Here is a 16,578-nt window from a genome sequence, read left to right as displayed (position 1 = left end):
GACTTTTAAAAATCACTCCATTAATTGTAAAGGTGAGAGAATGACAGATATTCTTGTTTTGAAACCAACGCACTCAAATTAATGGATTTAATTATTTCTGGAAGGCAGTAATGAGTTCAGGTAGGTCATAGCTGGGTTTGCTTTTCACTCTGTCTTCAGGAACTTGATCACGGTCATCACCACGTACATCGCATACAGCACAGGTTCCTGTTCGCTGGAGATTTTAAACTTGAGGCTCGGCTGCTCGTCACACATGTTCAACCCACAGTCAGAGAGCAGCTCCCGAACCAAGCACAGGCTCTCCTTGGAATACCGAGCCGTCCAGTCAGGGTTATTCAAACTCAGGCTCCCGTCTGCCTGTTGCAGGACTTGTAAAACACGATTCTTAAAGTAACAGCCAATGTGGTCTACATTTTATTTAATCATTTGGATTCATCCCCACACTAATGCATGTATCTGATTTACTGTCTGTACCACATACCTGTTTATGGAAGTGGTGTCCAATCCTGGTCCTGGAGGGCCGGTGTCCCTCCTGTCTATTGTTCTACCTGTACCCTAAATTACTTAAGTGGACAAATTATTGGTTCAGTTAAGTAATTTGGGGCACAGTTGCAACAAACACCAGGAGGGACACCGACCCTCTCAGACCAGAATTGGACATCCCTGGTTTATACGAAGGGGACAAAAAATACACTTTTACAGTTCTCCCCTGGCACTCACCAGTTCAATCTGCTGTCTGTAGGCCTCTTTGTCAAGTCCGGAGATCAGACTCAGAGCTCTGTCACTCAGCTCTGCAACATAAAGAGGTGAGAGTGCCTTACATTTACGGGGTTCTGATTTACGGGTGAAATCTTTTTTTTTTAAATTCGGGCGAATGTTTTTTAGCAAACAAATCGGGTAAATTTATTTAATGAAGAAATGTGGTAGATTTTTTTTTTATATACAGTGCATTTTAATGTTTAGGGGTGTGAATAATTTTGAACCTTCAGTTTTTGAAATAACATGCAAATATGTAAGACAAATATATTTTTGTGAAGTCCAATACTGAATGTCTGAAAATATTAATGTTTTCATTCATTTGTGCAACAAATACTGACCGTACACTTGCATTTATTTTGCTAAAACCCATTCTAGTCTATGAAGGGTGTGAATAATGCTGGAGGGCACTGTATGTATTGTGATGATACTTTCTGTGAAGCGCTTTGAGATGCCATGGCATAAAAGTGCTATAAAATAAATAAATATTTATATAATAATAATTATAAAAAATGAAGGACTTTTATGAGCACGAGGAACCTACATACCAACCTATTCTGGATCTGTTCATATTAAAATCAGTAATATATAAAAAGTAATTAATAATTAAGGGAGTGCCATTTATTGATGTATACATTCAGTTTCCTTTCTTTGTTGACGAGGCATTGCAGCACTGAGTTGACTGTATGACAACTTTGCAGTATAGATCTTGTATACAGCATGAATAAATAGTGTCCCAGATTCTGAGGGAATTTGGCAAATATCAGTAATAGCTTAACCTAATTTATCACATGGATCAGAGGAGCCGATAACAAACGTTTGAAATTCATGGCTTGCTGTGAGAGAAAACTGAAACATTGTGAACATGGTCGACAGGTGTAAATACTCCTTTAAGAGGAAGAGAATATTGTCAAGCATTAACAGAGTGCTTTTACCATCCAGGACATGGATGAGGGTCATGACCGGTCAGAAGAGCTTGCGTTTGTAGTTGCCATCGGGAAGGAACCCCAAGTAGTCCAGCAGATCCTGAACGGGATGCCTCAGCTTCTCATCCACCCTGTCCAGAGACAGCTTCTCAGCATCACCCCGCAATGCATCATCCACCTGACAACAGAGACACCACAGAGCACAGGGGAGCTCACATTCAACACCTTTGGCTGGTATCATTATATTCAGGGATTACCTTACTGAAAATAACACAATAGTCACAAGTATTTTAACTTTAGGATACTCCCTCCACTCAGGGAATCTAAGAAGGTGAAGGTGTCTCATGTAACTGGATACTGGACTGCTAATTATGATTCCCCCCCACCCTCCACCCTGCCATGGAGCCAGTTGCAATAAAGTCAGTCTTGAAGTCTGACTTAAAGCTGGACTTACACATCTGACTTTGTGTGAAGTCTGACTAGGATAAGTCTGGCTGGAGAAATGGTTGCAATATTTAAGACTTAACCTAGTTGGACTTTAAATTAGATTTACACAGACAATTTTTGTAGACAGATTTAGAACATTCCATCCATTACATCATTTTTTTTTATTTTTAGCTTGATCAAGTGGCACATCCAGTAAAGGTGCAGGATGCACCCTAAGCCCGGAGATCGTTGGTTCGAATCCAGGCTATGCCATTGACTGCTGTGGCCGAGAGATCCCAGGGGGCGGAGCACAATTGGCTGAGCGCCGCCCAGACAGGGAGGGCTCAAGTCAGCTAGGCAATCAGTCTCGCCTCATACCAGAGACTCCTGTGGATGGCCGGTTGCAGTCCTGCATTGCAACGTGAAAGAAAGCGGGCGGCTTGACAATGCACATTTCAGAGGATGCTTGCTCTTGCCTTCGCCTCTCCCTAGTCACTGCAGGGGTTACAGCAGTGAGACAGTGTCTTATAAGCAACTGGCCATTCCTAATTGAAGAGAAAATGGGGGTAAAATAATTGCAGTAAAATAAATGCTAAAAAAAGATTTTCAAGCATATGCTCCAAGGTAGTCTTTTACTAAATTAGTTAAGGGGGAACAAAAACCAACAAAAAAATATTCAGCAAAGTTTCTTTTTAAATTGCTGTGTCTAACAATCCACATTGTACTGTACTTTAAAAAAAATAAACATGTTCTTCATTTTAACACTTGTTTTGAAATGACTAGTCCAGTTTTAAGCCACCTACCCAGGCTTGAAAAGCAAGTATGCTTGAGTATTGTTTCTCAAGCCCAGTTTCAACTACTGCAGTCTGACCTGTATTTCAATTCTGACTTGGCAGACACTTAATTGTTTATTGCAACCGGCCCCTGGTCCTGTCTGTTTTAATGGAGGACACTTACAAAGCTGTCCAGCGCAGTTAGGGCCTCTCTGTCCAGCAGCAGTTCTGACAGGAGGGTCCAGAGCTCAGCACGAGCTGGCTGCTCCAGGTTAATGAACTCACTAAACGCACTCTGCATGTAGCCGACCACGCTCTGGTTAATTTCGGCATATGCTACATTAAGAAAAAACAAAAAGAGGAAATGAGATGGGGAAGCTGATCTGGGCTCCACGAAGTGCAATGCTTCCCAACCAGGGTTTTAATTAGCTCTGCATTAACGTTTCTTGTTTTGTGGCAATATTTAATCAAGCCATAGGTTTACATTTGTATTATTTCATTGAAAGAAAGAAATCTTGGTAAACTCAAAGAGTCACAATTTTCTTATCTCTGATGTCTCTCCATAATCCCCACCACGGCGATTCTCCACACACAAGAAGACCTGACGGTTCAGTGGGTGTCAACTGATGCCACGGGCCAAGCCAGCTTCATTTACCACTTAGGAATTCAAGAGCAAAACCTCAGAAGGAACAGATTACTACCTGAGCGATTGAATGTGACCTCATCCTCTGCCAAGAAAAGACAAAAACAAAAAATACAACATGAATCCATCCATACATAGAAATTATCAATAGTCACTTAATACTATAGAGAGTCTAACCCGGCAGACACACACAGGATGCAAAGTGGGACTGAATCCATACAGTACATACAAATATATTTATAAAATGGGTTGGGAGCTGATTGGCTGATAGGCATTCCAAGTCATTGAATTATTAAAACAATAATAAACAGGAAAAAGTTCCAGCAGCTAACAACATATACAGTGCCCTCCAGAATTTTTCACACCGTTCACAGACTAGAATGGGTTTTAGCAAAATAAATTCCAGTGTACATTCAGTATTTGTTGCATAAATTAATGAAAACATTAATATTTTCAGACATTCAGTATTGGACTTCACAAAGAGAGGCGGGTGTATTGAGTTCGGCTGCGGCGATAAAGGAACAAGAAAAATAATAAAAGGTGGACAACCAAGTTTGATTTAAAATGGTAGTCAAATTGCTAACCACTGTATTTTCTCCATTTAAAAAAAAACTAAAACTAAACGGAAAAAGAATCACTTCCCTTAGCATTCAAGAGCTGCCATTCTCGCAGCGTCTACTTTCCTAACGCACAACCCACGAGAGAGAGACACGTACAAGCAGCTGAACTCGTCAAGCAACTCAACTCTAGTTCACTGGGACAGTAACTAGTTCACATACACATAACACGATTTGTATTATTATTAAAAAAATAATACTAACGGGCCTGCTATTATTAAAAAATACTTAATCTTTGAAATTCATTAGAACTAATACATTAATTGGAACTATTTTTCCTAGCTTAGTGATATATTTAATAAAAAAATATGTATTCATTTTAAAATAAAAAAATAAAAAAATGTCTATATCTTTATTTCTAAAAACGAGTAACCCATTTTATAAGTGCAATCAGACACTCCTGGGTCTTACTTCGCCTTGGGCGTACGGCTATTACAACACAACCAACACCCTGTCCTGGCTTATATACAAGACTGTAGAAGCGTAGGGAGTGTTTGGGAAGGGAGAAGAATTGTATTATTGTTATTCATTCATTTAGACTGTCCAATTATTTTTATCACTAATTTTTTTTCCCCTAATTTAGTATCCAGTAATTTCTCCTCACGATGGAAGTTTTGCACACACAGTTCAGGAAACTGGAAGGATCAGTGGACGTCCTCCTATTCCGCAACTAAACCAGCTTTCTGTTTTCACTCAAGATCTTAAGAGTGGATGCCAGCAGGCTGTCAGCCTATGAGGACTGAGGTGTCTGCCCTGTTTTCATTGAGCGGCCAGCCAGCAGGGGTCACTGCAGAGTAATAAGAAGCACTTCCCTCAAGCATTCCCTCCCTGCACATGGGAGTGCCAGGACTTTATGGGACACTAAAATGGCATGAGAAACATGGCTGGAAACGATATTAAACAGGGTTAAAGGAATCTATCAGCTCACTGTAAACACCTGGAGACAGAGGAACTGCTTCTGGTTAACCAAAGTTCAGATCACCAATTTCAAATGTATTTTCAAAGCATCTGCTTATCTGATAGGTGCAGTGTTCATTTAAGAATGACTTCTTACATTCAAGTGCTTGTCTGTGCATTTAAATCCTGTCTATAGTAATAAGTGACTGGAAGCTTGGCTTGGACAAAGCAGAGGCACACAGTTTATGAAGAACACCATTACTGGGCAAACGCATGTCAGGTGTAAATTCAATGCTTCTTGACGCTAAAGGAAATTGATAAAGAAGTCAGACACCATACCTGTAATAAAAGGAAAAGGGTATCTTTCACTTGGAGGTGAAGCACAACCTACCATTAAAAAAAATAAAAGAGCATGTTTTAAACATTTTACTGCAATGTGTGTTGTTTACATATCACGATACAGTACTGCATGTTTTACCCACACTGTGTTCACCAGTTTTGAATTGTAAGAAAAAAAATCAAAGTATCCACATGTTATAAAACAGATTGTGAGAATGCTGTATGCTGACTGGTCAATCAAGGTTCTAAGCCATGACAATATCCACAGTATAGTAACAGTTACAAACTACTTTGTTCAAAGGCAAATCACTAGACACGTGGCACTGTGCCACTTTCAGCAAATTAAAAAAAAAGACAGGACACCAGAGCTTATTTGAAAGCGGTTTTCAAAGTGCTAATTACTGTTTATTTCAAACATCAAGACGAAACTACCATAAACTGAAGAATCTTTCTTGCTCCCCTCAGCATTCAACAGCTGTCATTCCCGCCAGACCCACTTTCCAACCTCAACAGTCAAACTGGAGTTATGGAGAGAGAGCAAACACACAGCTAAACTCACCACACACACAAACACACAGCTAAACTCACCACACACACAAACACACAGCTAAACTCACCACACACACAAACACACAGCTAAACTCACCACACACACAAACACACAGCTGCACTCACCACACACACAAACACACAGCTAAACTCACCACACACACAAACACACAGCTAAACTCACCCCACACACAAACACACAGCTAAACTCACCACACACACAAACACACAGCTACACTAACCACACACACAAACACACAGCTAAACTCACCACACACACAAACACACAGCTAAACTCACCACACACACAAACACACAGCTAAACTCACCACACACACAAACACACAGCTAAACTCACCACACACACAAACACACAGCTAAACTCACCACACACACAAACACACAGCTGCACTCACCACACACACAAACACACAGCTGCACTCACCACACACACAAACACACAGCTAAACTCACCACACACACAAACACACAGCTGCACTCACCACACACACAAACACACAGCTGCACTCACCACACACACAAACACACAGCTGCACTCACCACACACACAAACACACAGCTGCACTCACCACACACACAAACACACAGCTAAACTCACCCCACACACAGACACACAGCTAAACTCACCCACACACAAACACACAGCTAAACTCACCCCACACACAGACACACAGCTAAACTCACCCCAGACACAGACACACAGCTAAACTCACCCCAGACACAGACACACAGCTAAACTCACCCCAGACACAGACACACAGCTAAACTCACCCCAGACACAGACACACAGCTAAACTCACCCACACACACAGACACACAGCTGCACTCACCACACACACAGACACACAGCTGCACTCACCACACACACAAACACAGCTAAACTCACCCCAGACACAGACACACAGCTAAACTCACCCACACACACAGACACACAGCTGCACTCACCACACACAAACACACAGCTGCACTCACCACACACACAAACACACAGCTGCACTCACCACACACACAAACACACACACAGCTGCACTCACCACACACACAAACACACAGCTGCACTCACCACACACAGACACACAGCTGCACTCACCACACACACAAACACACACACAGCTGCACTCACCACACACACAAACACACACACAGCTGCACTCACCACACACACAAACACACACACAGCTGCACTCACCACACACACAAACACACACACAGCTGCACTCACCACACACACAGACACACACACAGCTGCACTCACCACACACACACAGCTGCACTCACCACACACACACAGCTGCACTCACCCCACACACAGACACACAGCTAAACTCACCACAGACACAGACACACAGATAAACTCACCCACACACACAGACACACAGCTGCACTCACCACACACACAGACACACACACAGCTGCACTCACCACACACACAAACACACACACAGCTGCACTCACCACACACACAAACACACACACAGCTGCACTCACCACACACACAAACACACACACAGCTGCACTCACCACACACACACAGCTGCACTCACCACACACACACAGCTGCACTCACCCCACACACAGACACACAGCTAAACTCACCACAGACACAGACACACAGATAAACTCACCACACACACAGACACACAGCTGCACTCACCACACACAGACACACAGCTGCACTCACCACACACACACAAACACACAGCTGCACTCACCACAGACACAGACACACAGATAAACTCACCCACACACACAGACACACAGCTGCACTCACCACACACACAGACACACAGCTGCACTCACCACACACACAAACACACAGCTGCACTCACCACACACACACAGCTGCACTCACCACACACACAGACACACAGCTGCACTCACCACACACACAAACACAGCTAAACTCACCACACACACAGACACACAGCTAAACTCACCACACACACAGACACACAGCTAAACTTACCACACACAGACACACAGCTGCACTCACCACACACAGCTGCACTCACCACACACACAAACACACAGCTACACTCACCACACACAGACATACAGCTGCACTCACCACACACACACAGCTGCACTCACCACACACAGACACACAGCTGCAATCACCACACACACAAACACAGCTGCACTCACCACACACACAAACACAGCTGCACTCACCACACACACACACAGCTGCACTCACCCCACACACAGACACACAGCTGCACTCACCCCACACACAAACACACAGCTGCACTCACCACACACAGACACACAGCTGCACTCACCACACACACAAACACAGCTGCACTCACCACACACACACAGACACACAGCTGCACTCACCACACACACAGACACAGCTGCACTCACCACACACACAGACACACAGCTGCACTCACCACACACACACAGACACACAGCTGCACTCACCACACACACAGACATACGCACACACGCACGCGTATAATTACAATAAAATACATTTGAAATTGCAACTAAATAAAAAGTTCAAATGAAAATCTTATGCGATTAGTCCATTAGGAACTATTTTCTGTTACGGTAAGTTATCCTTCAAATTTCTTAATAAATCTTTTTTTGCTTATTATATGTTTTATAAAAGCAATAAGGCCCTTGAGGGTATAGGTTACTGTGTATATTGCCACTGCTTGGTTAGTTGCAAGCACTCAGCTATGCCTCGTAACACACACAAACAGTGACAACATCCACGGTAACCCGTGCTCACTCTCACCTTATTGCTTTAGTAGAAACTGATACTGAAGAAAACAAAAGTGATAACCTGCCTGTAAAAAAATAGCGGAAGAAAGACAATAACCAAAGAGCAAAGAAGAGTACCAACTGCTAGACTTTCTGATTGAATCTTTTAGTAATTCAATAAAGGACCGTACTCACGAAACTCTCCTTTGGGCGAAATGTTGAGTTCATAGGCTTTACATGCCAGGACAGTGCCCTCTTCATACACAAACTTCAGATTTCTCTGTCCCTCCACCTTTGCCCCCACCTTAAAACAAAACACACATGGACATGGGCAGTCCTTCCCATCAGTCTGCAGGGAAGGAGGGAGGGGCTGGGGCAGGCACTGGGAGACAGCATGGCAGTAGCAAAGCTATGAGGTCACCAAGGTTTGGTCCTTGTTTAAAATTTTAGCTTTATCATTTTATAGTGGCTTCTTGACAAGTTTTCGTACTTACAAAAACACTGTATCATCAGCATACATCTGGATATTGACTTATAGAGGTAGATCATTAATATAAAAGATCCTAATACAGATCCCTGTGGGAACCCCAATGTACCGTTCCTCAGTGTTGATTGACTATTGCTGACTCTTAACACTTTGTTTTCTATCTGACAAATAAGATTCCATCCATTTCAGTGCCTTGTCAGAAAGGTTACATTTAGACAACTTAGAGAGTTAAACAGTATGATTGACTGTGTCAGAAGCTTTCTTCAGATCAAGAAATACAGCTCCAACAACTCTACCTTTATCAAGCTCAGATTTAATCCTTTCTAGAAAATAACAATTAGGTGTTTCTGTGGAGTATTTTGCTCTACATCCAAACTGCATAGGGTGTAAGAAAGAACATCTGGTGTCCAGATGTATTGATCTGTTCTACTACCACCTTCTCTACTACTTTTGAGAGGACTGGAAGTAGACGAATAGGTCTGTAATTACTGATCTCTTCACAGTCACCAGACTTGAACACTGAATAATTACTGCGGACTTCCAAGCACTAGGGAATATTCCGTTTTATAGATCAATTACACAGATGAGTTACAGGACTACTCAATATATCGCTCTGTTCCTTTAGAAAAGCAGTATCTAAACCATAAACATCCTTTGACTTTTTTTAGAGAACCTAGAAGTTCATATAGTTTTATCTCTGAGATTTTCAACAACGATTTCTATCATTAACTGGGGAAACATCCAAATTTCTTGTATCAAAGATCCTGCACTGAATTTATAAAAAATGTATTAATTGCATTTATAAACAGGCTGGATGCATGAACAATTTGAAGTGGAAAAGAAGATCATTTGATCTGAACTTATTGTACGGAAAGGCAGTCCTACACTGCTGTAAATTAGAGTGGCGTACTGAAGTAAAACATAAAATCCAAGCAAGAAATATATTTAAAGTGGATGGGGTGACAGTGAAGGCAAATTAATAAATAAACTCCAGAGCCCATATACTGTAAAGTATGACACGGTCTCTTTGTAATGGCCCACTGGCCTTACAGGAGTGACTTTTTTATTTTTTATTTTGCTGTGCAACCTCAGAGTACAGCTTCTTTATTCCTTCTTGCATTCTATAAACTCCTGAGCAACAAAACAAAATGAACTACTGATGGTGTTTAAAAAACTTTAAATGACAAAATGTTAGTCTGAGCCCTATGTGCTTGTCAGTGTTCGGACCTTGGGTAAATGATCACTCTAGCTACGGCCATGGGAGACAGTGTGACTCTACAGTTAAGAGCTGAGTGACTGGGAAGCAGAAAGAAAGGTAAAAATGACGTAAACTGATAGACAATGAGAGCCAGTACCTCAGTTAATTTTGATGGCTTGACCATCAGGGACAACTTTGATGATGAGTCCTTCATTAGCTTCATTTTGTTCCGAATTCGGACAGCCTCAACGACCACACACACCCTGCTAGCGTTTCTCAGAGCTTTCATCTTCCAGTGATTCATGTTGAACTTGCTACAATGACACAATACAGATCATTAGAAAGCTTTTTCTTGCTTTTCAAATTTGAATACAATTTGTTTTCCTTCATTTTGTTTATCTGAATTAAAAAAACGGCAATTATTTTACCGCCATTTTCTCCCAATTTGGAACATCCAAATGCTTTTAAAACCTTATCTCAGTACTGCTGCAACTCATGTAATGACTCAGAGAGACAAAACTATTGTTCAGCTAGTGTTCCCTCTGGATAGCAGCAGTGTGGAGTTAAGGCTCTGGACTCCTGACCGGAGGGTCGTGGGTTCAATCCCAGGTGGGGGACACTGCTGCTGTACCCTTGAGCAAGGTACTTTACCTAGATTGCTCCAGTAAAAACCCAACTGTATAAATGGGTAATTGTATATAAAAATAATGTGATATCTTCTAATAATTGTAAGTCACTCTGGATAAGGGTGTCTGCTAACAAATAAATAATAATAATATTCCCAACCACAGCTAGCAGTGGAATAGCCGCGGATTTTAAATCAGTGCTCTCCAGGTTATAGGGCACATCCTTGCAAGCACGTTTACTGGATGCGCCTTATAGATTGAATCTTCTTTATCATTTGTTCCTCTTATCAAATGTGTGAAACTACTAAATGTAAAACAAAACATCCGACCAGAACTTCAGTTCCCACAGGGGAGGGCATAGAAAGCACCTCTTTTACCAAGGGTCATGTGATGCTATATGCTGTACTATTCCCATCACCTGTTTTCTAGCTTTTTCACCAGGCTGTCTGGGCAGACCTCCACTTTCTCCAAGTCTGTGGACTCCACAGACCTAGTCCGGGTGTGGCTAGCTTCAGCCCCAGCATCCACAACAGGGATCTTCAAATCAGTGTTCACAGCCACAGCAGTACATGAAGACAGCTCACCAGTTCCCACTGGACTGACTTTTTGAACTGCAGGTAGAAGACAATAGAGAGAAAGAGAAACTTTCTTTTATATATAAATGGAATTGCCAATTATTTTCCCCCATTTTTCTCTCAATTTGGAATCTACAGTTATTTCTGAAGACCCTGTTTCACCGCTGCAACCCGGCTTCAGGAGAGGTGAAAGTGTACTCAAGGGTCCTGAGAAACGTGCGCTGTCAGGACGCCCATTTTCTTTCACTCTGCAAACCGACAGTGACCAGACCTGTAGCGTCCAAGGAAACGCAGATCTAATTGCAAAGTAACTAGTTCTCAGGTGCCTGGCCACTACAGAAGTCGCTGGTGCACATAGCCTGGGCTCGAACCAGCAATCTGCCAGCTATAGGCTATAGGGTGCATCCTGCACTTCCAGTGAAGTGGCTTAGCTGGATGTGCCACTCGGTAGCCCCCCATGCCAGGCTTTTAAAATCTAATTTTCTTCCATCATTGGAATCTACCAGCCTATTCATAATTGTTCAGTGCTTTTGTGACAACCTGTTGTGAAAGGCGCTATAGAACAAAAGACGAAGATTACCTGTAATATGGTTTCTTCGTAGTTCACACACCGAGTGAACTCCCAGTCTCCATGTTGCTTGGGTCAGGAGAGAAAGAAACCGATCTCTTTCTCAGAGATCCTAGATATAATCCATTTTGGCGCCAAGTAGTGACCCTCCTCCATAAAACTCCCCCTCCTCTCGGTATCATTGTCCAAATTTCTCCTGCATATGTTTGGGTACGGACTTGAGTATAGTACTCTATAGGAGGCTGTGTGGTCCAGTGGTTAAAGAAAAGGGCTTGTAACCAGAAAGTCCCTGGATCAAATCCCACCTCAGCCACTGACTCATTGTGTGACACTGAGCAAGTCTCTTAACCTCCTTGTGCTCCATCTTTCGGGTGAGACGTAATTGTAAGTGACTCTGCAGCTGATGCATAGATTACACACCCTAGTCTCTGTAAGTCGCCTTGGATAAAGGCATCTGCTAAATAAACAAATAATAATAAATAATAATACTACCGCATTTTTTTTGTTTGTTTTTTTTTTAAAAAACAGTACAGGTTCACCTCTTTCACCATCCTGTGTTAGAGAGTTATGCTTTATGTGTGTTGATGAAGCCTATAATACAGTCTCTGTTTATTACCACCAGGGGGAGCTGGTTTAATTAAAACCTCCTTGGGGGAAAGTCTTACTGTACCCTCTGTTCTATTGTGACCTCACACATGATATTGATCAATGTTTTAGTTTTCTGTTATGAAGGTAAGACACATGGAATTATTCTCCCTTGTTATCTATGTTCAAATCTTACTTTTAAATTGCCACCGTTGTTGTTATTACTTGATATTGACTAATAAGTCTTTGTTGAACCTCTTTTGACTTATATTGGTTGCCACAACATGTTAGCTTATGTTTAAAAAATAATCTTTTAAAAATAAATACTTGGGTTGTGATGCAGTGGTTGGTGTATGGAGGTATCTATGATTTATGGTTAGATAAGAATAGTGGGCATTTGTATATTATTTTGGAAGATCTCTTTTAAACACACACATATATATATATATATATATATATATATATATATATATATATATATATATATATATATATATATATTATTTACCTGTTGCATAAAGGCAATGTTTTTGTTTTCTGTTATGAAGACTGGATGACTGACTGGATGTGACTCCATGAACAAAAGAAAGACGATAGAACTGTGATTGATCAACCACAAAATCTAATTGTTGAATTCTATTTATTTTAAAACTAAATTAAGAAATAAGAAAATAACACACCACAAAGTCACTATCTAAAATACTGTTAGGGTCTGAATGTTATACTAGGAGCTTTGCTGTTCCTGGTATAGTACTGTATTGAAATATGTTCTTATTACAGGCAGAGTTAGTGTTTAGTATTAGTAGGGCTACATAAGGTGGACTTGCATTGACATGTTGGGTACACCGACACAGATCTAGTAGTTCTAGTGAGCATCGGAACACTGCCAGGTCTGTGGCAGCAGGGATCGGGAAGCACAGGCAAAAACAACTTTTTTTTGTTTTTCTCCCAATCCCAGCAACATGGAAACTGGGAGTTCCCTCGGTGTGTGGAATTCATCTACTAGGTAAGAAACAATTGTTTTGCACTTGGAGGCAAAATTGAAAGACCCACGTGTACTGTATACAGCTAATTTATTTGAAAAGAAAGGGAAATATCAAAGCATACCAATGTCTGAGGTGTCTCCGTCCACTAGCACCATGCCCAGGTCCACTGAGGTCGGGTAGTATTGTACTTTTTTAAATTTAAACCAGCCCTTTTCAACCCTCTGCACCAGATGAAGGGGGAGGAACTTTGGGGAGTCCAGAGGCCCTGAGACTGGCAACAACTGTCCTGTGGAATCCAGCTCCTGCGCATAACACTGGGCAACCTTAGAGAATGAACTGCAGACAAATAGAAATACTTTTAGTTACGCTTTCATGTGTCTATTGTTTTGAAATTAACTTCAAATTTATTTTACACGTCACTTATTATGCCTGTATTAGTTATTTATTTGTGTCACTCAATATTTTTTTAATTAAAATGTATTTATTTAAAATTTTCATTTAGGAAAGCCATTTGAGCTACAACCAGCTCGTTTGCACAAAATACAGAAATAATAATAATTAAATAAGTAAACACATTTCAATAATAAAACCTTTTCTTGAAATTACAAGGGAAGGTCTCAGATCTCATTTCTACAGCTAGATTGTTCCAGTCGGCAACAGCAGCAATTGAAAAGGATTTTCTTCCAGCAGCACTATTAACAGTTAGTACCCTAAAGTAGTCTGTGCCACTGGAGTTATACAGGCTATATTCACATTAACATTTCTGGAATAAGCTAATATATAGACAAGAATGGGTTTTAGCAAAATAAATGCAAGTGTACATTCAGTATTTGTTGCAAAAATGAATGAAAACATTAATATTTTCAGACATTCAGTATTGGACTTTGCAAACATATATTTGTATAACATATCTGCATGTTATTTCAAACACTGAAGGTTCAAAATTATTCAAACCCCTAAACATTAAAATGCAATAACTTTGGACAGAAATGTTTTTGCGATATATAATAATGAGAGTCTGACAATGTATCATGTTTGCATGGATTTATGAAAAAAAAGTGTACACTTTTTGTTGCTAAAACCAACTTTTTGTAACATTGAATCAAGGGTGTGAATAATTCTGGAGGGACCTGTTTATATTCAGTATATATAAATTTGGAACATCCAATTGTTTTTAAGACCCACACAGTGATTCAGGAGAGAGAAAGACCAGCACACTCAAATCATCCTCCAAAAGGTGCGCTGTCAGGCTGCTCGCTTCACTCTGCAAGCAGACAGTGAAGCCAACCAGACCTGTTGCTTCAGAAGAAACTCAGTTCTGGTTATTACTCAGCCAGCCCGCAGGAGTCGCTGGTGTGCAGTGATGAGACAAGGATTACCCAGTCGACTTAAACCTTCCCCACCCGGCCGGCGCTGGGTCAATTGTGCGCAGCCCTCTGGTAACACCCGGCCATAATTGACATAATCAGAATAGCCCAGATTCCAACCAACAATCTCCAGGCTATAGGGCACATCCTGCACTCAGACTAATGTCTTTACTGGATGTACCACTTGGGAGCATCCTCATTTACTTTTATTGAGAAAACCAAAACTGCCCTTACCTCATTGTTGCCTGCCTCTTCAAAGTTTCACCAGAGTGCTAAAAGGGCAAATGCAAACAGGTATATTTATTTATTTTTTATTCTGTGCCCTGAGACAAGTCTGAAGCCAACTTCTTTAACAATACCAGCGGATAGAAGTGATATTCGTGTTCTTAGTTAAAACTTACACCAGTTCCCTTTCAAGTTGAAGACCACCAAAGTCCTTTTGAGAAAGTATACCAAAGCTGTCACAGGGAGCAGAAATGCAGCTGAGGGACGTCTCAATCACCAGTCATATGGATAAGACATTATAGAAGCTGAGTGGCACATGCGACATGTTTGCCCACTGTTTTACCCCAGAAAATCTTGATACCCTTTGCAGAGAAATAGGCAGGCCGACACTATTTAACCCATTAAATTCAAGGCTAATTACACCGTGTAACAATTTTTTTTTTTTTTTTGGTTCCTGGGTAGTAAGTGTTATTTCCTAATTGCTTATGCCTCAAAAGTATAGAAAATGGCTATTATTCCCCATAAACTTTGCTTTTGTGACCAGGACAGTGATATTTTGAAATTTACCTATTTTCCAGAACATTCCAGATAGATTCAGTGCTGAGTAAACTTGGAGTAACTTCTAGAACTTTCTAGAGCTTTCCAGTAATATAAATAGTAGTATAAATAAAGGGGCCTTAAGCCCACCAGTTCAGTTTAGTTCCAGCTGCCTAAGTGGATACATATCTGCATTTTTCTGAGATGGCATCAAGGTCATAGGAGACTTCAAAATGGTGGCATTCCTGATGGGTCTCCAAGGCAGTTTTACCAAGTTTCCCTGCTATCTTTGCCTTTGGGACAGCAGGGACACCAAGGCGCACTACCACAGGCGGGACTGGCCACAGCGGACCGAGTTCTCTGTGGGGAGGAACAACGTCAAGTGGGAGCCACTGGTGGACCCCCGGAAGGTGCTGATGCCACCACTGCACATCAAATTGGGCCTTATGAAACAATTTGTCAGAGCTCTAGATAAGGAGTCGGCAGCCTTCAAGTACCTTCAAGACTTCTTCCCTAAGCTGTCTGAGGCAAAGGTCAAAGCCGGTGTCTTCGTCGGACCACAGATAAAGAAGATCCTGGAGTGCAATGAATTCCCCAAGAAGCTCACTAGTAAGGAGAAAGCGGCTTGGAACAGCTTTGTCGCAGTGGTTCGGGGCTTCCTGGGCAATCACAAGGCCGAAAACTATGTGGAGCTGGTTGAGACTCTGGTGAAGAACTACGGCACAATGGGCTGTAGGATGTCCCTCAAAGTCCATATCCTTGATG

At 41.5% G+C, this 16,578-nt stretch overlaps 1 protein-coding gene across 1 annotated transcript; it reads right to left on the bottom strand.

Annotated features, from left to right (window-relative positions):
* Positions 1-3,547: 3,547 nt before the first annotated feature.
* Positions 3,548-14,100, bottom strand: LOC117401742 (uncharacterized). The gene is made up of 6 exons (XM_059017114.1): positions 13,806-14,100; positions 11,389-11,581; positions 10,502-10,658; positions 8,855-8,963; positions 5,378-5,425; positions 3,548-3,609 (listed from the first exon to the last, which is right to left on the bottom strand). The coding sequence occupies exons 1-6, from the start codon at positions 13,837-13,839 to the stop codon at positions 3,548-3,550; spliced, it is 603 nt and encodes a 200-aa protein (XP_058873097.1). The 5' UTR covers positions 13,840-14,100.
* Positions 14,101-16,578: the final 2,478 nt, after the last annotated feature.

The sequence above is a fragment of the Acipenser ruthenus genome, chromosome 55, assembly GCF_902713425.1.
Source record: "Acipenser ruthenus chromosome 55, fAciRut3.2 maternal haplotype, whole genome shotgun sequence".
In the NCBI taxonomy this organism is placed as follows: Eukaryota; Metazoa; Chordata; class Actinopteri; order Acipenseriformes; family Acipenseridae; genus Acipenser; species Acipenser ruthenus.
The sequence above is the reverse complement of the archived record's forward strand: the minus strand, read 5'-3'. Positions and strand labels throughout refer to the sequence as shown.

Excerpts from the sequence above, each read along its gene's own strand:
- LOC117401742 (XM_059017114.1), bottom strand. The coding sequence starts at position 13,839 with ATGGTGCTAGTGGACGGAGACACCTCAGACATTG. Across the intron at positions 10,659-11,388 it reads GTGAAAAAGCTAGAAAACAG|CAAGTTCAACATGAATCACT; the intron begins GTGATGGGAATA and ends GTGTCATTGTAG. Across the intron at positions 5,426-8,854 it reads TTCGCCCAAAGGAGAGTTTC|GTTGTGCTTCACCTCCAAGT; the intron begins GTGAGTACGGTC and ends TTTTAATGGTAG.